At 35.5% G+C, this 23,423-nt stretch overlaps 1 protein-coding gene across 3 annotated transcripts; it reads left to right on the top strand.

Moving 5' to 3' along the window:
* The first annotated feature begins 2,154 nt into the window (after positions 1-2,154).
* LOC117403077 (vascular endothelial growth factor A-like) lies at positions 2,155-16,635 on the top strand. Of its 3 annotated transcripts, XM_034004976.3 has the most exons (8): positions 2,155-2,805; positions 4,639-4,681; positions 7,266-7,462; positions 7,827-7,903; positions 8,028-8,060; positions 9,620-9,691; positions 12,875-13,006; positions 15,090-16,635. In XM_034004976.3, the coding sequence occupies exons 1-8, from the start codon at positions 2,740-2,742 to the stop codon at positions 15,106-15,108; spliced, it is 639 nt and encodes a 212-aa protein (XP_033860867.1). In that variant the 5' UTR covers positions 2,155-2,739; the 3' UTR covers positions 15,109-16,635. The 3 variants fall into 3 exon arrangements, with proteins under 3 accessions (XP_033860867.1, XP_033860868.1, XP_033860869.1); XM_034004977.3 differs by lacking the exon at positions 9,620-9,691; XM_034004978.3 differs by lacking the exons at positions 9,620-9,691; positions 12,875-13,006.
* The last annotated feature ends 6,788 nt before the right edge of the window (positions 16,636-23,423 follow it).

Below are 23,423 nucleotides of genomic sequence, written 5' to 3' on the forward strand. Positions count from 1 at the left end.
TATCTATCTATCTATCTATCTATCTATCTATCTATATATATATATATATATATATATATATATATATATATATATATATATATATATATTCACTGACGGGATTACAGGGGGCAAGTGGGGGCAGTTGCCCCTCCACTTTTATAGCTGAGGAATAGGAAGATGCTGTACTGTAGAATAATTATCAAATTTGTGTGTAGTTATTTTGATTTTCCACTAGATGGCGGAATAGCAAAATAGACTACAGCGCACCTGTATAAACAGTAGTATTGCCTCTTTTTGCAGTAACCCAGATCCTGTCCAATAGGAATAGGGGAATGAGAACTTTTGAGTAACGGCGGTTTTTCTGTTGTATACAAGTACTGATCATTTAAGCATGGCTAAGCGCACTTCTACATTGGATTCGTATTTCATGAAACATAGTAAAATGACATATTACAGTGACAGTCTTCAAGGTGAGGAAGAACCAGAAACCTCTGCTGTGCTGGTCACAGAAGAAAGTGAAGCCCTCGTGTCAAAGGTGGACATGAACGCAAAAAATACAGGCCCATCACTGGAGCCTACGGAAAGGGATCCACACAGGCTACAGGACAGTGTCCTGGGTTAAGGCAGTAGGCGGGACGTCTCACTGCTAGGAGGGGGCAATGTAGCAATGCTGGTCGGGAGGGGAAAGAATCAGGATAGTGTAGAGAGTGTGGGTGCGTGAAAAAGACTGGGACGATTGGGGGAGGACTGTTAGAGAAGGTTGTGTTTGGGGGAGATAGAGAGATGGAGTAAGAAAAGGTAAGGTAAAGGAAAAACTACTATAATAATTTTCATTTTCGACTCCCAGTTCCCTTTCCCTCACTTTACGATTTTATTTTGTGATTATTGAGTTATTGTAAAAATAAACGGCTTGAGCCTTAAACTGAATTTAACCTCTGTCTTACTACTATCTCAAGAACCCGAAACACTATGATATCAAAATGGTATCTGTAAAACTAAAGCCTGCTGTAAGAGCTGAAGTAATTATTGGACTTCACTTTTTTACATGCAGCAAATCCACATCCAACAAAATATGTGAAGTGGTCCAAGTACATTTATAAAAGATTTAATTCCCTCTATCAAATAAAATTATAAATGAATAATGTAATAGTTTACAGTATTTACAGTGTTTTATTTTTTAATATTGACTGGGATTTTTGAACTGACTGAACCGGTGTTGTTTTGGCATTCACAGTTCAGTATCAAATGATGCTTTACTAAAAATAGTTGTTACACCTCTGTGTTTAGTCCAAGTCAACCTTGATTTACCCTATAATGCATATCATTATGTTATAGAGTCAAGGTCAGTTATAAACAGCAATACCTGAAGTATTAAAACTATTATGAACTGAGCAATATGGCCCTGTTCACAAATGTTTTACTCATTAGTTAACTATACACAAAACTAACACATTGTTATATGAAGTTTCGGTATATTTAAAATATACTACTGTGACTGAAACACTTGCACGACTTTTGGTATAACGTGTATCCATGCGCTTTTCTTTTGAGTGGGAACGCTAAATTGTAAACAACTAAGTTAACGTCTGCCTGTTTGTTGTAATGGATGGAATACTTGAAAGTTGAGAATAGTATTGCAAGACGTCACTTCGATGACCCAGGCAGCACGTAGATTTCTCCAAATACAACGTGTTGCTTACACTTGCAAAACGGGCCTAAAACGTTTTTGTTTGTTTTTTGTCTTGCAAAAGAGTGTCATCGCATGCTGTTATTGCATGGTGTGTCTGATACAAACTACATCTAAAGTAGCTAATAACAGATGCAGTATTATGTTTTTTCATTTTGTGTCTCATTTTTCTCAACGGTTACGATTATATTTCACATCCAGAAAAAGCAGCACTTTTCCATCTTTTCCACCCCTATTTCTTGGATTGCACAGCGCCGAGTATAGCTCAATATATTTATTTTCAACTACACCCCTTGTCAACTTTCTGCTCTCTGATAACCAACGCTGCATAACAGCAGCTCTCACTTTGGCAATAAAGCTTGGTTACCTGAATTGTCACTCTGAACCATAAACTGTTTTCACTCCACACCCCCTCTCTTTCCCCACCCCCTTCTGTTGAAAATCCAATGATCGCAGCTTGCATAAGAAGTAGACTGAGCCAGAATCTTCACAAGCACAGTACTGTCAGAGTTGTTCACACGGGTTAAGGCTACATAAAAAAGCGGTTTGAATCTGAAGTACAAATAATTGTCTGCTGTACCATCTAACAAGTGGATAACATACATCTGGTTTCTAACTCTTGGATTTGCACGCCTATTGATTTTTTAACGGAAGGTTGTGTTGGTTCATATCCTTGGAAATATTTTTTTAAACAGATTAAAAAATGCAAAACGTTGCTGGACGTCTGTAAAAGTTTCGATTGAAACTTCTATTATGAGAAGGTGAAACTTCAAGTATGGTCTTTCTGTGAATTATGGATTGAACCCATATTATAAGCATTTTATAAAGAAGACTGTTACACTATAAGGTGACATTTAGTCATTTTGATCTGGTTCATGTCATACGACAGATATCGACTACAACCTTTATAATATTTTCAGGTGTTGCTTCGAGGATAGTGGGGCAGGATATGGAGTTACTGTTTCCATAGCCTTAGTTTTATTCTACAGATTCGTCAGATTTTTTTTCTTCAGAAACACGCTTTATTGTACAAGATTTTAAACTTCGACATTCACCTTTGGAATACAATCATGAACTTTATTCTGAATTTACTACATTTTGTTTTGGCTGCCCTTCTATATATTTCAACTGTAAAGGTAAGGCCTCTTTAAATTTTCATTAGACAAGAAAACAGTAATATTGTTAACCTTCCAATTATGAAACAGATTGTCCTTGGGAATTTCCTAGTAGGTCATACTTAATTTAAAACAGACTTAGCATTTTACATAAACTTTACCATGAAATGAAATGCTGACGTTGAGGGATTTTGTCTGTAACTTCAGTGAATTTGTGTGAATTATTTACTTTTTGAGGAAAAACGTTGCAGTCTTAATTCTAGTAATAGTAGCAACGACCTTCCCAGCCACATAAACTGTTGTTTCTTAAAGGCACAGTAACAATTTGTAATGTCAATTTTTATGTCAGCCAGGTCTGCACGTGACGTGACTAGACTACTTGACTATTAATCAAAATCCAGACTTTACTGAATAAAAGTGTGTGTGTGTGTGTGTGTGTGTCTATATATATATATATATATATATATATATATATATATATATATATATATATATATATATATATGCAATCTTAAGCAAACCGCCAGGTTATGTTTGTAGTACTTTTAAAGTATTTCGAGCATAATAATAATAATATAATTATAATAATATAGATTGTACATGAATGGAAATGGTTTTGCAGGAAATTAGACATTTCCATACAGACAGACCAGACTTGGGGGTGGAATACTGCAACAAATATGTGATGTGACTAATGATATAGTCATGGGGGTCTCCTCTCGTCTCATTCATTCATTCATTCATACACCTTTGCCACAGGCCATAGTTTACTATCGTTCCTAAAAAGAAAAGACAAAAGAAAATAAACTAACCAACTTTTAGGATATGTAACGTAATAATCTTCACTCGCGTTAATTTATTAATTGGACCATATATGTTTAAAATATATAGACATTCTATCATGACGTTTCTTTATAAAAGAGTATATCAGATCTCTAACAATATATTAATTTAACGAGCAGTCCAAAAAATGGGAACTTTAATAAAATAATTTCAGAAAATCAACAGACACAGAAAAATCTACAGCTTTGATAACATCCCTTTTTTTTAATGATTCACTGTGCCATACGTTTCCACCCAGTTAGTGTACTGTCACTCATTAAAAGGTTGGCGCTAAGGAACTGTTCGCGCCTGTAAGCCAAAAAAAAAAAACCCTAAATATATGCTAAAAAAAAGCAGCTGACTAAATGCATTGACACGTCTTTAGACAAAAATGAGTGAAGCCATTCCAAAGTAATGAAAAAAATGCAGTGTCACCTTTTCATTCGACCAAAGTGAGACATTTATTATTATTATTATTATTATTATTATTATTATTATTATTATTATTACTATTATACGATATATATATATATATATATATATATATATATATATATATATATATATATATATATATATATAAATCACACGTCATGTAGTGCTGAGAGAAAGCTGTGTTACTTTTATAGGTGTAATATATATATATATATATATATATATATATATATATATATATATAATATTTTAATTAAACATCAAGTTTATCTTAAAGTTTTGCATTATAATTGCATTATATAATAAGAGTTCCACGTTTGAAAAAAAGTAGCAGATAAAAAAAAATGCATGCACTTATATACTTAAAACGCTGAAAACAAACCCCTAAAAAATGAACTGCGGGAAAAAAAAGTATTTTTACACTCTGTTTACATTATTGTGGGTCCAGTAGCAGCAGCACTACTGCTGAGTTACTGAGTTTAAAATACTGTGCAGTACTAGGGATTCTAAGAGCTAATTTAAGAGAACTATCGTAGGATAATATCTGTTAATACAAATCTGCCAATATACGTGTTTGACTGTTCATATTTTTCACAGACTGCTCACATATCTGGAGATGGAGAGAGGAAACCTAATGGAGGTAAAACTGTCTTCTTGTATTAGTAGGTATTATCATGACTGTCTTCGACTAGACCTCTGAAATGACTTAAGGGAATGGAATGGGAGGGAGAGGCAGGGGCCACAGATTTAGGAATGTCCGGCTTTTACTGCCATCTTCTGGACACATACCGAATAGATTTTGGAAAGTCGATACGATGGGAGGGAGGAGTCGAAACATTTGTTGCATTTTTGTGTACATGGCAGCCGTGCTCTAAAAATGAGTTGATAGTCCAGTATTACTAACAGTGAAGACTTGATTAGATTTGTTTTGCTAAAGTAACACACTTGAGTTGAACATTATAAAAGTTTGTCAATAATGCTTCAGGTGTGCTGCCACGTTAGAATCGGCAAATCCTTTGGTGAAAAGCAACTCTCAGAATGCACTCTCAGTTTTTTTCTGTGATGTAAAGCCAGGCTTAAACATTTACAGAAGCAAAAGCAGAACAAACAGAGGGATGTGTTATCAGGTTGAAAAGAGACTGTCACCTGGCACAGTTTAGACAATTCAAATAACTGAGATCTGTGTAGTTAAAAGTGTATAACCTTCAACATGGTATCACAGATGTTCACAGTGATATGAAATTAAAACAATGAATGGTTATTATGCCTAATTGTCCATATCACCCATCTACTTATTAAAACAATACTAAAATGCCTTGTTATCAGAAAAAAACACACTCTTAGCCCTGGCATTGATGTAAAAGGTTAGGAAAACATGTCATGTGATTTGATGTTTTAACACTGTGGTCAGTTTGCAAGGTGGCAAATACATTGTGTGAGGAGCATTGCAGGGTGCAGCAGACTTTGCTGATTGTATGTTCTTTAAAATAGTTAGAGGTCTTTTTTTGAGGTCCAAGATGTATAACATACTGCTGAAAGCGCAATGTCAGAAGTTTACAATGTCAGAAGTGGCGTAGTTGAAAGATTAGTTTAGAATTAAGAAACAAAATTACTGTCAGCAAGGTTTAATAATGAAGGGATGATGTACAGACACCTTGAGTTGTATTAGAATCGATTTTGTGGAACATTGTAGCTTTAGTTTACGAACTGTCAAAATAAACCCAAGTTCACATGATTGTATTCATTGTTCTGGAAGAATGAATTTTTAGGAAATGATGACACTATACACATTATTTAGATTAGACCAACATTCTTGTATGTACACCGGGCCAAACTAACTATTTTATTACATCCGTGGGTAATAATTGCTCAGACTGAGGAGAGAATATCCCTTTTTTTTTTTTTTCTTTTACAAAAATGCTTCTTTTGCACATTAACAAGGCAGAATGCTAAATCTACAATTAAATTGTTATATAATGCTATGAGCGATGTCCACTTGCTGTAGAAAGATATTGAAACATCACAAAAAAGATTTAAAAAGTAGACCTACCTAAAATGACATTTAGTTAAATATTCACTGGGGTCTGACCTGATGTGAATCAAATCAAATAAAGTCAAAAGACAAAAACATGCTCTGGAATCAGAAACAGGCACTGAAAATACAATACTTGTCTACTGTCAATGGTAAATATTATTTTAAGATACACCTTTAGTTTACTTTTATCAGATATTGATAACAAAGCTGAAAGTATAAATAGTTTGAAAAACCAGCAGTCTATCCAAGAACCTTAGGCATTAGTTTCAGTTTTATGCAGTGGAATTGACAGTAGACCTTCACAAATTATCCACTTTTTCTCTACTTTTTATAGGCCTATTATTGAAAACAGTATAGACATTTTAAGGCGTTCCCCAAAATAAATTCAGGTAACTATTATGTTATTGTATTTTTTGTTAAGAATATCGTTGTAATTTTTTTCTTGTAATATGTAAGCAATTATTCTTGGCTATTAAACTGTAAACAGGTGTTACAGAAATTATTCATATTTGTATTAGTGCTGGGACAAATATCCAAATATTCACACAAATATTACATATATTTAATATTAAATATTAAAGTAAACTTTATGTGCTATTTATTTCGGGAATAAACAAAACGTTTAACTTGAACTGATATTTGACATCCTTTGTTTTGTAGTTAATTGATTGGGGTAAACTAATGCCCACACAACGTATTCTTTACTTCTGGGATATTTTTCTGCTTTAGTGTGTTACATATTGTAACGTCTTGCTGTAAAATAAAGGCACACACAGGGAGCGTGCCCCCTCCCTGCCCTGCTGCTATGCTGTCTCTGCCTGTGTTCTGAGCAATATAATGGTTTTTATTACTTTTTGAACACAAAAGAATATCCGAACGAATATTTAAATTATGAGCGAATATCTGAACATGAAAATCCTGTGTTCGTCCCAGCACTGATCTGTGTGTATATATATATATATATATATTCATTGTGTTGAAAAAGGGATATTGTCTCTGCCTTACATTAGCAGTAAACTAGATATTATGCATTTGTCTGCCATAACTCGCCTTTGTCGATTTGTATACCTGTTATTATGTTCCTGTGTCAAACCTGTGTTGTTTATGCTGGATATTCTTTTTAAAAAAAGGTAAAAGTGAAAGCTATGAACAAATAATCTCAAAAGTTTTTTTTCTCCTTTATTTGCAGTTATTACGTTTTTGGAAGTCTATGAGAGAAGCTATTGTCGGACATTAGAGACATTAGTAGACATCTTCCAGGAGTATCCTGATGAAGTAGAGTACATTTTCAAGCCTTCATGCGTACCACTCATGAGATGCGCGGGCTGCTGTAGTGATGAAAGTTTAGAGTGTGTGCCGAAGGAAACGCACAATGTAACTATGGAGGTAAGGACATGAAGTTTGCTAAATGAATACTTCATTTTTTTGGTTTACTTGAGACCACCAAAGCAAATTAGCTTGTACCCCCACCCCTTCCCTTTCTGTATATTTATTTTAGCCACTGTTGAAGGAAAATGCCAGCTCACCTAGTATTGCAAGTCCAACTAACATTGGTTATTGAAACTTAAAAAGCAAGCCACAGATAAATCAAAATGCTTTACTGCTGGAAATATTATACCAAATGTGTTCATGTGAATGCTTGGGGGCCATATTTAGAGGTGAGGGCTATGAAAAGAAGAGCAAGAGCTTAGATAATACTTTGCCGCTGTCTACATATGACTCAAAATCTTTTCTTTTTTTCCTTTCTTAGATAATGAAAATCAAACCGCATCTTAGTCAACATATAGGAATAATGAGTTTCACAGAACATAGTACATGTGAATGCAGGTAAGACACGTTCACAATACCAGGGTAGTTTTAGCATAATAAACATTTAGAATTATGATTTGGAATATGCCTTATAGCCTCATCATTGCCTTTTACATATATGTATATATATTTTTATCCACAGACCAAAGAAAGATGTCAAAGAAAAAAAAGAAAAGTAAGTAAAAGGTTATTATGTCATTCATTTTTTGTTAAGGAGAGGATTCACAGCATATAACATACATGTATCTATTAAGACTTGCGTTGACTGTCGTCTGTTAAACTTCATACTACAGAAGAGGCAATATACGCAAGCAATTATGAAAAATTACTCCAAAGATTTGAGTGTATATTTAAAATTAATTTTCCAAAAAATGTTGTCAGAGGTGCAGTATCTTTTGTTTTGAAAAAATAAGATATGCTATATAATAATATAACCCACTGTAAATGTTCTTAACCTGTGAATACTATATATTTGTATTCCTTTTTAAACAAGGACTCATCTATGAATATCCCAGTGGCATTTGGAAAAAATAGATGACATTATGTGGGGTTACTATAGTCAGTTCATTAACAAAAAGAAAAGGCCAACACTTTCTTTTTGTTAAAGTGTGTTTTTGGTAGGATAGACTCTTGTTATTCCAAACCCTGCTAGTCCAAATTGACTTACAGTCTGTCCGAATCACAATAAAATGCATGCTGATACCAGCTGTTGAAACCAAACTTTATCATTATAATTCTTCACGTAAAAAATGTACCGCTGTCTCTCTAATTTTTATTGAAAGGGTTACTTCTGATTTCTAAAATATAAGTATTAAAAACATAACCAAAGACTAACTGAGGCATTTTTAGCATGCTATAGGTTATGATATTGAACAGTGTCTGTTCCCAACGGTTCTAAATAGTTAGAAGGAAAGCAAACATGCACTTTGTTTAAGTGTAATGCAACATACTTGATTACACTGGTTTGAGACAAGAGTTCTAGTTTAGTTTGGAAGACTGCGATATTATATGAAATTCCTCCTTGCTGAACTTGTTTGGCTGGAATAATGGGGCTGATGGCCCCTGTCCTATTTTGAACTTGAATAAGATTGCCCACTGAAAACAATGTGCACCATAGTTATAAGAGGTAGATCTGTAAATGTCATGTTTATGGTACTGTACCTTAACATGACTTGTTGAATGCATCTTTAGTCTATCTTAATTTATTTGCATAAGCAAAAGGGCATTACATAGAATACATTAAACATTGCAGTGTTATATGGGCATGGCATGGAAAACACAGCAGATTTTGCTTGCTATGTTGTGAAAGCTTTCAGTGGGATGTTAGTAAGTGTAAATGGGGATTTAATTTAAAACACTGGGGGAACCATATCAATGTAACACTGTTAAAAGGTTCAAATCCAGCTCAGGTCAAAAATGAGTTCACAATTTGGTAGAATTGTCAGTCTCTGAATGGCAGGGTTGAGATGCGCTCACAAAGCTACTGCACCTGTCCACACTGTGCCTGACTGTAGCTAGTTTTAAACGTATCTCAACGTTCATAAACATTAAATTAAATTTAAAATAAACAGGCCTAAGTATTGATAGTAACTATGGTTATATATGTTCACCCTTTGTGTATTCTAACTAAGCCACTGACACATTGTACTGTATAGATGTATGTATGTGAACGAGGAGCTTGAAAAAAAAACTGTCCTATACATTGTAGATGTTTGCGTTCTTTTTATTTTCCAGAAAACCCAGGAAAGGCAAGGGCAAAGGTCTTAAGAGAAAAATAAAGAAAAACAGAGACAAAAAGCCCAACTCGTATGTCAGCTGTGCATTTTCCAAGCCACAATTGCACTTGAGCGTTTCACTCTTGATTATTAAGTTAATTTGGGAGGAGGTTATTTATTTCCTATAATTCACCCTTCACTGGCTTGATGCTTTAATACACTGGGTTACAGTGTGGCTTTAATCCACTAGGCTATGTTTGTGGCACTTTGGTTCGTAGAGTGAACATGGAAGATACTGACATCACTGAGCATGGCTTCTTATTTTAAATTAATATGGTGAACAATACTAATCACACACAGTTGTTAGAATCACATTTGTTGATGTATTATTCTCTATAGATTTACTTGTCTGTGTCTGGTGATTTGTGCAAACCATATTTCTTCTGTTCCACCCAGATCTTTTGTTACAGATGTATAACTTAAACTGGAACTAATCGTTTTTGTGACCTTTTTATTTGTTATGTTTTACTGTTTTTAAAGATATAGGCACACATTAGATGTTGAGGATGCAGTTCTTTTTATAGAACTAAATAGTAGGGCTTGAGTTAAATATGCCATCCTTGGTTTACAAACCGCAAACCCTCTTACAAAATACATCTTTCAAAGAACATGGTGCCACAAATGTAACCTACAGGTCAAATATTTTATGTTGCACAATAATATAATTTTGTTTTCTCATGGAAAACCTTCCCCCAACATCGTTTGACTAAAGCAAGATGCCATTTATCGATGTTGAAATCTTTGGTATCTTCATGTCTACAGACATTAGACCAGGATTTTCTTGTGGTTGACCATTTTTTGTAAGTAGAAATACACCAGACATACACCAGACAATCAGACATATTCGATTCTAACACTTTTTTCCAATTCAGCATATTGTTTTTTGAATTAATGTATTAGAATAGCATCTTCAGACCCCCCCACCCCCATAAAGTGTACGGAAAAATACAAAATGCATGCCATTGGCAAGGTCCGAAGAGGAAAACTACTCATTTGAAAGGAAGGCTTTCAGATACAGCAATTAAACTGACTGTAAAGTTGTTTTCCATATAATACATTGTATAATAGTAATGAATTTGTATTTTAACTTGGATTGTGAAATACAATAATGCATTAAAAGATACTGCATCTTTAAGGACAGAATATGTTGAGTTTTATTTAGTTGTGTATATTAAGGAGTGTTCTCACTGATGGAGATATCTTTTTTTTTTAACAAAATGTCCATTTGCCATGAGAGCAGACAATTGATTTGGTATATGTACATAAGAACATAAGAATAGTTTGAGAACGAGAAAAGGCCATTCAGCCTATCAAGGCTCATCCCTTGTTAACACACCATTTTCCCCTAATGGGAGGAACTAATTTAAAAGCACAGAATCTGTAAAGCTACAATGGCAGGTCAAACATGTATTGGAAGCCACTAAAGGTCTATTTAAAAATGAATTTGAATGTACAAAAGCCTACAAGCACATAACAAATGATGTCTGTGTTTGTTATATTTCTACAGATACACATGATCATATAGTTCTAAGTATATAGATAATGCAATGGTTTCTCTAAGGAACTCATTGTATGAACTTTGATAGTACTTTATATCTGTGATTCCCCCCAGAGTCCTGCGCAGGTCCGATTTTTATGACCCACTTCCGACCCGGACCCGCTACTACAGGGCACGACCCTGCAGCACCTTCTTACCCGTGACCCGACCTGCTTTAATAAGACTTGCAACTCGACCCAAACCCACAAGTGTTTGTCCCTTACCTACTGCCTGCGTCGACTCTCTCACGCTTTCACATTCACACACAGATATATCTACCATTCAAACAAATTGAGTTTATTCAATAGGCTATACAGCATGATAGCTTTCTCTAGTGGTCTGGATTGTAACATATTAACTATCTCTACTTACTTTACTATAAAATACCTGTCTATTCCTTTCGTGCCACCAGTTGAAAGGGAGCTACACCTGTGCTTTCGCAGAGATGTACCAGTTTTTGTGTCTGTCGTACACAGAAACATAATGACAGGTTTTACAAGCAACGAATCCAGTCACATGTTCATTATTTTCATTCGCTGTGATTCCACAAGAATTCCACACTTGTGATTTACCTCTCAAATTATTATCCACCACATGATATAAACCCTGAGCTATCTTTTGTTTTACCTCGTCCACAAGCATTTTTAATATCACCAAGCAGATGTGATAAAAGGGTCTTGCGATGCATCAAACAAGCTGCAATACAAACTGAGAACACTGTTCAGCCAGCTGACTCCTCTCTAATCGCCTCCTGCTTTAGTTCAGGAAATACTGGTACATTTACCTTCTAATACTTTATTTGGGAAAGGGTTACAGACAAGCACGCTGAAAGGACAGAAAACGCTTTTGGTTTTTGCGGGTCACTCGTGGGTACCTGACCCGATGCAGGACTCCCCCTAATTCCCCCTATATATTTATAATGATCCCTTTCCCAGTATATTATAAGGTGGCTACATAATTACCACCCCTGAAATACATGCTATAAATACAACATTGAATATTAACATTATTTTGGTTCATAATCTCATGGGTGGAGGTGTTGTTGTTTTGCTGCTTAATAGATATGGCCTGTGTTGAATATGTGTGCTACTAATTTATCAGGAAATGTATGCTTTTTTATTTGCAAGGAAGTTTATTGCTCCAGAGGTTCCATGCTTGAAAAACATGCACTTTAGCTTTTTAAAAATAAATATGCACAAATATAAACTGTCCAAGCATGCTGAAGTGTTGTAATCACCTTTTATTGGGTTCTATACATTTTATTCGGTTCTTGAAATTCACAAATAATGTCTTAAAAAACAAAATTGCTCCTACTCACAGATTGGAATTTAGCATAGCTGCACTGAATTCTGAAATCATAAAACTATGACAGACCCTTTTCCTTTGCAGTGACAGTTCACTGATAGAACATCCTCCAGATACAACGGTCATTTATATTTAATTTATTTTAAAAAGCTAAAAACAAAATGGTGTGAGGCACTATCAGTCACATTTTGGTTTATAAGAATGGCTTTGTTAACCTCTTTATTTAACACTTGGAAAGAAATGTATTCTTTGTGCTGTCTGCCTCGTGGAGGTGGTGTGCTTGATGTTTAAGGGGTGTATTGCATGTGTTTCTCTCTCTCTCTGCTAAAGCGCTGTAGCTTAGACCTCTTTTTCCTTTTTGCCTTTTTGCAGCCACTGTGAGCCTTGCTCAGAGAGAAGAAAACACTTGTTTGTACAGGATCCACACACCTGTAAATGTTCCTGCAAATTCACACATTTGCGTTGCAAGTCCAGGCAGCTTGAGTTAAACGAAAGAACTTGCAGGTTTGTTATTAAAAACAAAAACTCCATGACAAAAATTCAAAAAGCTTGCTTTTTGCCAACAAGTAGATATTATGTGTCTGTCATATATTTTGGGCATTGATGCTGTTTGTTTGTTTGTTTGGTATTAACAAGCATCACTATATTGTTGCCTGTCTGCTTGTAGTGAGCATTCACAATCTGTGGAATCCTCACAACAATATCCAAAAGCTTGCTTGACCCTAACACCTGCTGTCAGTTTCTTGCTTTAAAATTACCAGTACTACCAGGTTTAAATGAGGGTGTAATGGGAATATTAAAAAATAAATTGGAACTCCCATTATTTGGAGCCAGCAGATAACTACTAATATGTGTCTTTTGTTTACAGCCTCCCAACAAATGTAACTATAACTCTATAATACATTCACTTGGAAACATCTGACCCCCGACACATAGTATCATATACCTGAAGCGACTCTGATGGCTTTGCAGATATTATGACTAATATAGGTCATGTGATCGTGTTTCAGTAGCCTCACAATAAGCTATCTACTGCAGGTGATCAAGAGACCGATACTTGCTTTTAATATAAATGTGATGGCTACCTAAGGTATCTGATACTGTAATTCAACATGTATCAACCTATTTTGTGAATCGCATGTTTTGGACTTGTCAAAGGCTCACTGCATTTGTCCAAAGATATGAGCTCTAATGTTATATAAACAGTTTATAACACACATGCTTGTCACAACAAGTTGCTGGAATACCTTTAAATCTGGTAGAAGTTGGACTTTTTTCTTTTGTTTGTCTTCTACTTTGCTGTTTACTTTTCTTTCTTAAAATGTTCAGTACCCCTGGTGACAAAGTGAGTTTGAAAGCTGTGGTATTTAAACTATAGGCACAAAAGCTTATAGAAAATTAGAAAATGTAATGGTTAGTTGTCACACACACCAAATATTGATTATATAATGCAATCTTTCTGTTTGTCTAATACCCTATGGGGGACATGTATCAAGTGCCAAGTTTAGGCTGGCCTTAAAATTGCCCTGTATGTGTCATGACACTTTTGGCAAGTTAAGGCCGTGTTAACACCGCCAAAATGCGCTCCACCATGCAATACGTTCCGCCTCTTATTAGCCATGCATTTTAAGGCATGTCAAGCCTTAATTATGTGCATGGGCAAATTGTAGGTGGGGCTCATTTGTAAATGAAGTAAGTCTGTGATATTAAAATTAGATTTATGAAGCGGCAGGTCAGCTGCGCCGGCCCTAAAAGGGTCCACAAATAAGAACGATTTCAAATTGGTCTTATTTGGGTGCAAAGAGCATTATGGCAGCAGTCATAACATATTTCTTATGACAGAGAGTCCAGGCTCCTAACCTTCCTGAACAACCCAGGATCAGAGGGAGTACTGAGAAGATGGGAGAGTATTTATGGTCTGCATTACCCTTTTTGATCTCCCTGAGGATTAAATTATTGCTCCGCACCTGCTATTTCATTATGTACAATTGTTTGTATTCGTCATATAATAAACTTGGTTCATTAAGTTATCCTTTTCATTATGTATACTTTATCAGTCGTATAATAATAATATAATATAAAGTCAAGACATTTCGTCAACACAGGTAATTTCTGCCTCTCCAGATGAGCAACCTGGGCTTTAGTGGGTTAAAACTTGCACATTTTATTTAAAACACAGGTTAACCCATTTTGAAATGACCTTCCTATTGTTCAATTGAGGTAGTCCATTTGGAGGGGAGGCACTGTTTTTCAGATTCGTCTGTTAATCTGTGTGCACAATACATTCGGGAATGGGGTAAAATTTGAGCCGCGGCAGGACGCTACTTTACACTCTGCCAATTTAGAGCTGCGTCGGTCGATCTTGATACATGCCCCCCTATTTCTGTTATCCCTATTAGTACAGGTCATTCTGCTTGCTTCTAAGCCTAGACTGTGTATGTGCTTGTGCTATGAGCATTAACCAAATGGTTAAGGGAAGTGGAGCACTTGTTTATCTGCATATAAAATGTCACTTGAAGGTTGTAGTTGTGACAAGTCGGAATGACATTCAGTGGCTTGTCTAACCACTTCTAATTTTACATTCTAGGTGTGAAAAGCCAAGATGAGAGGAAGTTAAAATGGACATGACATGAAGGATACACATAGCACAGCACTTTGAATTCTGATCTTTTTTTTTTCTCCGGAAAAGCATTCCCTGGAAAGATTGTTGAAAAAAAATCATCCTGTTATATATTTTCTAAATATTAATATATAATGAAAATAATGAATTGTTTTGCTGCTAAAAAAGTATCAGTCATACTGGGTGGCTGACTTTTTTTTTTTTTTTAATATGACGAATTTAAATGTTTTTCACTGGATGCAATCGGTCTGCTGCGGATATAGACAACGAATGAGAACTCTACGAGTAAAAGAAAAACAGAAAGTCAACGGCGAACAGAGAAATGTTCAACATTTCTTATGAACTTTTTGATGAAAAGCTGCTTTTGTGTGGGAAATATAATACACCAAGATGCTTTGTGAGGGCAATGTTAAAGCCCTCAAAGGTCCAAAGGAAGTGCTGGAACATGGAACTCCATTTATGATGTCACTTCCCGCTTTATTGTGGCCCTAACCAGGATGGTGGAATCTGGGCTAAGAACTACTTTCACAAAAGAAGGCTGTAACAACTAACTAAATATAGGACAGAAAGCAAATATTTAAAGGGATATTAATTATGGGTATATATGGATACATTTTGTCATTTCTTGATTCTGTAGTCAGAGAAGGGCCTTTTACCTTTTAGTGGCAAACTAAGCCCTTCTGTAACCATTAGCTTTGAAATTATTATTTTCCAAAGAAAGCCTGACACACACTATTGAAGTATTTTAAAAAAGCAACATCTGTATTTACATATTTAATATCCCTTTTGTAGTAGACAATTTACACAGATCATTTATAATTTAGATAATGTTCAGTATTCTTTGTGTACATATTTAATTTCATCTTATTTATATGCAGTGTTAACTACATTTTTTTTAAATAATTTTTTTAGGTAGGGTCACCCACTCCTCTAGTTATATATGAGCTTAAACATTCCTGAATACGATTTCAGTTTCTTTTTAACACTAATAGTGATGTTTTTATTCCCAAAGCCAATGCATAATGTTACCCCAAAAGCATTATTATCTGCCTGGAGGAAATAATTCAGACCCTTAATGGCTGTGTTACAAAGTCACATTGAATACTGGTGCACTACCTGATCAAACTGTATATGATGTACATTGAAATAGCATAAGCTACCTACTACAACTGCTAACACTGTATAGTGAAATTGCATACACAATATGCGTGTCTACTATTTCATTGTATAGGGCATGCAAGTTGGCATTTATCAGTAGTCTATGCATTTTTACTTGCTCTGAATTGTTCCTCAAATGGTAACTCATAATAAACACTACATTCTTTTGGTAGTAAACCGAAACAACTATTCTGTACATCCATATTTTTAGTATATTTTGTCACATTAATATATTTATTGGTGCTCTACATGGTAAATGTTTGAAATATTAACACATTTTTAGTAAATGTTATTCTGTACCTAGTAAACTTATTTATTTTTAAAGTATCATTTTTGTATTAAAAAAATAAGTGAATATCTGTTTGTAGGCCTATCTTTTAAAAATGTGTCTGAAATATTGTTATTTACAGGTATTATTAATTTGCTTATAAAGCGTATTTCTGACCAACTATTACAATGCTGTAAAATGTAATGTATACATTACATAGTAATGATTGGACATTGCTACCAATCTGGGATACTTTTATGAGTAAATCTCAAAAAATGGGCCTTACGAAAATATACCAATGAACTGTATTTTAATGAGGTAAAAGTATAAGGAAGGTTTGAATATTGTTTTATTCAGTCAGAAAGTTTGTCTACTTAACTTACTTTTAATGCAGAACTTATGACTGAGGGGTCTATCTTAATGATCAAAACGGGTGGATCAAATATTGCGATCCTATAAAGCAATATTGTCCCTGCTGGTGATTCCCCATCACTAGATGTTGAAGACACTAAAGCAGGACATTAGAATTGGGTACATAAAAGAGAAGGTTAATGCATTTTAGGGAAATTGTTTTAAGACCTGATGCTTGTAAAATACCTAATAACCATAATGAACTACTTTATCTCAGTCAACATGGGTTAGTGTTTATCCGGGTCGGTGAAAACAGACTTTAGTGTTTATAGTTATGGATGAATTTTTTAAAGCTGTAGTCCTTGTGGTTATGTTTGCAGTAATATAGCACTCAAAGTTCTGCAATATAAGTAATGCATTTGTAAGGAATAGTAATCTTTATACTGTTAATACATAAATACATCAGCACACAGTACATAAAAAAGGGCTTGTTGGTAGAATAAGGATATATTTTAGCACATGCACTTGGTACAAGACTGTGCTGGAAGAAAATGTACATGTGAATAGGATGCAGTTTCATTTTATGCCCTTGTATGGCATAAAACTCCAGATCTTCCAGGTGGTGTGCATGTTATTCTCTACCACAATGTGTGCATATTGTCCTTTACCAAAATTCAGCTGCTGCTTTCTGGGCCTTCTATGTAAAGTGAGAAAGTCTGCAACACTCAGCACACTAAGTTGCATGCTGACACAATTTAAACTGAGTAAAGTATTATGATGTTTTCTTGTGAGCTCTTATGAGCCTTCATAACTCCAAAAGTACAATATCATGGAAGGGGGTTTTTCAATGTCAGCAAGAGCACAAGATGCAATTACAGATTTCAGTGTACAGTTTCTGTATTAGGCTATCCCGTGCTAGTGCTGAATATCCTCTACGATGGGGATATATTGAAGGCCAGGCATCTGCAGTATAGATTTACATACATGAGTCAGTAATTGCCAAAGCTCTGAAAATATTGAACCTGAAAACTAATTCCATCCGATTTATTTATTTTTCTTGGATAGTCAGTTTCAGATTTCTTGTCTTATTTCCTTCTATGTCCTTTCCTTCATAAAAACCAGTGAGATAGGTAAGTGTGCCAAAAAATACCGGTTGCTTACATTCTTATCTTTTCACTGCAGCAGGAATAACATAACTTCCACTCAGGGTAATCTCAGCTTCATCAAAGAAACCCATCCCTCCTTGTCCATACAAGAGGGGAATACCAGTTGTTCCTATTTATTTGAGAATAAGCCTTGATGCACCTCTACATGGAACTAAATAATATGGCAAATAAACATAGCAAAGGGAATTTAAACTGTTAATAAAGTATTTTTGTAATAGTTTGACAAAATATTTATAATAAAATAAATGATGCACTGGGAATGCTTTAGGGCTTTGCAACCACATTGTTCAACTTTGTCTGAAAGGTTTCCAAATACTTTTTTGGCCCAAAGAACAAAAGGCCCTGGATACAGCTGGAAAGGTCTGTTGTCTCTCGGTGTTTCAAACTACTGGGCCCTACTCTCTGAAACCAGTACAAGGCAAAAGATTGTTACAGAAATAATGATTTGGAGTAAATAGATCTGAGGACCTGGCCCATATAGTTTTAAATCATTTGTCTTTGCACTGGGCCTTCAAGAGTGAAAACGTTTCTCAGATAAAGATATTCAAAATAACAATAAATTAATGTGTTTTTATGCAGATCTGTGTGTATATAATTTGGATTACACAAGTACAGTACAGTATACCTGAAAAGAACATGTACTGTATATACAGCTATGGCTAAAAGTTTTGCATCAACTTATAGAATTAACTAAATTTGTTTCATAAAGTTTAATGAATCCTGCTGAATAATGTTATGCTATGTTAACCTATAAGTGTGGTTCGAGGGGTGGAGCCTGCATCCTATCATCATCTTTCATCAATTAAATCTATCATATTTAGCCATCACTCACCCCTATCTTGCTGTCTTAGGTTTATACCAAAAAATGAAAAAACACAAGCAGATTTCAAGACTCTTAACTTCTGTTAATCAAGCATAATGGAGTACTTACATCATCTGTCTTCTGATTCAGGGGATTCTTAGGATTTCCTGTCTATACCAGACCATTCTCCTCCAGCTTCTGATCAGACTCCCGTTCAAGTTTCTCCATGTCTACCACCCACCCAAGGTCCAAATCTTCGATGCTCCAAGCGTCTCCGGCCTCAGGATGCTCCTCCCGAGCGACTGTTTTGGAAGGACTGGACCATGAACAAACTAGTAAAAATGGCAGAGCGATTCCAGTCAGTACCAAACTGTCAGATTTGGACAAAAGGGTGTCTAATATGGAACAGGAGAAACAAAGTTCAGCTCTCTCACTAATTCCTGCAGCAAACACTGCAGCGGCTGCTACAGTTTCTTCCGGTTCCACTCGGTCATTTCATCAGACCCTCCAATTTATAACGTTGCTACTGCATCTGCATACGGCTCCTCCTCTTCAGCTCGCCGTCATTCCATATCTCCGCAAATCAGTCACAACATAATCGAAGGTAAGGATGTCAGTCTTGTCTTATTATTGATGGAGACATCAGAGTTTTTAAATCACAGAGTTGTGGATTGTGGAGATATATAAATTACTTTAAAATCCAGAGACCCCAGATTACTAAACAATTTAACATTGGGGGAATTTGTTCTTGCTTTCTCTGTATTCAGAGATGTGCTGTGTTCTGTATATCCTAACCGAAGAGCTGAACTAGACTCCTATGAATATTACATAGTGGAACTGTCTGTCAGATACGGAGGGAATATGTTATTTGATTATCACAGAACTTTTTTTAGCTAAAGCAGCAGCTATTCTGGCATCTGATAACCACATAATTAACTGGGCACAACCTTATTCAGATTTATTTAATCCCTTCTCTGCTGAGGCCCTTGTAACGCCCTGTGCTACAGGCATTTTTTGAATTTGGGACTCTCCTGGCTTTCATCAAAATTACTTTATGTTCCTTTTCAGGTACCGCTGGCAAACAATTTTTTTGTCAGACTCTGAAGTTTCTATTGGTGCCAAGTTTTCGTGGTTTATTTGAACGTGACCAAAAAAATACAGCTATTACTGTAAAGAAAATGCAACTTTTTCATAAAATGTATTATACCTGCATCCGATTCAGCCTCTAAAATGCTAATGTTTTGTGTAAGAATGTAGAAACTATTAAGATGCTGGATTTGCCTGTACCTTTTCATAGTTTTTTTTTTTGGGGGGGGGGGGGGGGGGGTTACATGCTCTAGACAGATACCAGGCCACTTTTAATTTGCCACTTTGAAAAACACATCCCATGGTCTATTGTACCCACCTTGATTTCAAATGGCCACTACTCCACCAAATAATAAGATAAGAATATATAAGTACATATTTTCTGAAACTGCACAAAAAAGGATTTTATAAATGGGTAACATGACCTTGTGCGTCAATGGGGTGTTACCCATAATCCTTCTGCAATTTGAGGTAATGTCACTGCATATCGTAAAAGTCACTTGTTTCCTTATATTTGGACCTGTGAATCTAACAGCATGTGTCTATTGTACTCCAGCACACACTCAGGCTTATTTGTGCGAGTGTCCCGACCTTGCACAGGAACTGCTAGGCATTGGTTTTCTTCACATCTCTTCACTGTGGTGTTCAGAGCAGGTCTTCTTCCACAATTCTACACACCTCATTCATTCATAATAGGGGCAGCCACATCAACTGCAAAAGCAAATATCAACCAGCATCTAATCAAATATATGGGGCGCTGGACCTCATCAGCAGTCAAAGCTGATATTTGTTCTTCATTCGGAAATATCCACAGCCCATCAGTCCACTGTTAGTATGTCCAGAGTGGGAATGGCCTTTTTGCCTGGGCCACCAAAGATTTCCTCCTAAAAATAAAGTTTTTTTTTTCTTTCCACTGTGCCGAGTGTCTTCACATAGTCAGTAGGGTACACCTTACTAACCCCTTTGTCATGTTAAGTGTCTTTCCTTTTTGTGTTAATTGTTTTTTCTTTTCTCCTTTTCTTTATGCATTGGCGGTTCCCCTTTTTCTTTCCATAGGTGTCTTCAGCAGGGACCCTGGTGTCCATTCTTTGTGGGGTTTAGTGATTCCACTTTCTCCAGCCTTTTTTTAAGCTTCGCTTCATTTACCTCGTAGAGGAGGGTTCTCCATGAGTCAGAGGGTATGATTCTTTGTCTTCTCGTTCAGGTTCTGATGCCTCTATTTATGTGAGGGTCCCCAAGTGATGGGACCCCTCTTTTATGTCAGGTCTCCTAAAAGACGACCCCTCTCCAGTTTGTCAGGTCTCCTCAACAACGGAACCCCCCTTCTATTATGTTGGGCTTTTTGAAGAGGCGAAACACCCTGCTCTATATGTTCTAATATCTACTAACTTCATGTTTTTATTTCTGGTTCACGAGCCTCTTTGTATGTCGGGTCATCGCAGAGACGGTGACCCCTCTTCGTATGTCAAGTTACCTCAGAGATGGTAACCCCTCCCCCCTGTGTGTCAGGTCTCCTCAGTGATGGAACCCCCCTTCTATATGTTGGGCCTTGAAGAGGCGGAGCCCCTCTCTCTACATGCTTTATATGTTGCTAACTCCATGTCTTAAACACTACATGGTCTTTTTCCATATACTTAACGAAAAAACTGACAAAAACTGAAAAATGTGACATTTCGAAATCTAACATGAAATACGGTACAACTAATGTTAATATATATTGGTGTGACCAGCAACCTCACCTTGTTAGCTGAGTTTGGCTGTTCCTCACCCACTTTTATTCCTCCTACACAGCTGTTTCTGTTTCAGTTAATGATTGTGTTTCAACCTACATATTGAATTGATGATCATTAGCACCTGTTTGGTATAATTGTTTAATCATACACCTGACTATATGCCTACAAAATCCCTGACTTTGTGCAAGTGTACCTAGAAGAATTGATGCTGTTTTGAAGGCAAAGGGTGGTCACACCAAATATGGATTTGATTTAGATTTTTCTTCTGTTCACTCACTTTGCATTTAGTTAATTGATAAATATGATCTATTAACATGTCTATTTTTGAAAGCATTCTTACTTTACAGCATTTTTTCACACCTGCCTAAAACTTTTGCACAGTACTGTATATATATATATATATATATATATATATATATATATATATATATATATATATATATATATATATATAATTACAATTCAATTGCAACAAGTTTGGACTAATTCATTTTTTTGACAATATAGGGGCATATTGATTTTCTGTTTGCACTGCATATCTGAGTGTGCTTCTACGAACGCTAATTACAGCATACACTCTTCATGCCATCCTCTGTCCTTACTTAAGTGAACTCCAGCAGTGACTCTTAGTCACTCTTCACCATCACATAAACCTGAGAACCCTACACTTTCTTTCCGGAAAGGCTCAGTTTCTTCTTAACCTCCTTAGCTATGTACATAGTGCAAGTAAAAGTGTGCACAAAAACAACACAAAAAAAACATTGTCAGTAAAAATTAAGTCCTAATCAGATTAGGTCTGATCTGGTATATTTCATGTGTATTGAGAGTTTTGATTAATTTTCTTATTCTCTTCTGTATTTAAATTCTAAAGTGCAGTATACCTAACTAAGGAATGAATAGTGTCATGTTTAAGAAGTATATTTGTGAAAATGGAAGGCATTTCATGTTGGCATAGATGTACGGTCTCATTTGCTCACACAACAGAGAGCTAAGGTACATGTGGTTTTGAGTTACAAAACTGGGTAACAAATGGAGCCTTTTTAATGAGGAAGTTATAAAGGGACATCCAAGCATGGCACACATCTTACTTAAATTACATATAAAATTACAGTGGTGTTGCTGGTTTGGAGCACCAGAAATGCTGTACAGTAGCTAAATAAATTGTTCTACTTATCCATTCATTGCTCTCAGTAACACGGTGGATGTTTAAAGAATTTTGGATTATGCTAAATACAATGTTGTAGGTTGTCATTTTCAGGCCTTTGTCTACTTTAACAATGCAGTTTTCTCTGTAATCAGAGGACCAACGGGCATTATTGATAACAAGAGTTAAAACTTAGTTTCAACAGTAAGGGATCGGTAAAGCCATGCTTTAATATATTTCCATGTAATGTAATTAAGAGTTTAGCAAGGTGTACTACTGGGTGGGACATTAGCAGAAGAGGGTTCAATGAGGTCACAGAGGTCAGTTATTTCCAATCAATATTTTTTTACTGTACTAGTTTATAATGGATTTTGCACCTCACATGCCAGTGTGAAAAACAGGATCAACAGAATATAATGACGTTTGAAGTGCAACACATGAAGTGATTAGGTACCAGGAAGCAGCAGCAGCTTTTACATTATCTTTTTGATTGAAGTATAAAATCCAAGCAAACATCTTCATCAGAAGAAATGATGATAAAGTGATAATAATTTTAGTGATAACTAGAGGCTAAAAATATATATTTTAAAACC

The sequence above is a fragment of the Acipenser ruthenus genome, chromosome 5, assembly GCF_902713425.1.
Source record: "Acipenser ruthenus chromosome 5, fAciRut3.2 maternal haplotype, whole genome shotgun sequence".
In the NCBI taxonomy this organism is placed as follows: Eukaryota; Metazoa; Chordata; class Actinopteri; order Acipenseriformes; family Acipenseridae; genus Acipenser; species Acipenser ruthenus.

Coding starts and splice junctions, on each gene's coding strand:
- LOC117403077 (XM_034004976.3), top strand. CDS start 2,740: ATGAACTTTATTCTGAATTTACTACATTTTGTTTTGGCTGCCCTTCTA. Junction 2,806..4,638: donor TATATATTTCAACTGTAAAG/GTAAGGCCTCTT, acceptor TATTTTTCACAG/ACTGCTCACATATCTGGAGA. Junction 8,061..9,619: donor GTCAAAGAAAAAAAAGAAAA/GTAAGTAAAAGG, acceptor TTTATTTTCCAG/AAAACCCAGGAAAGGCAAGG.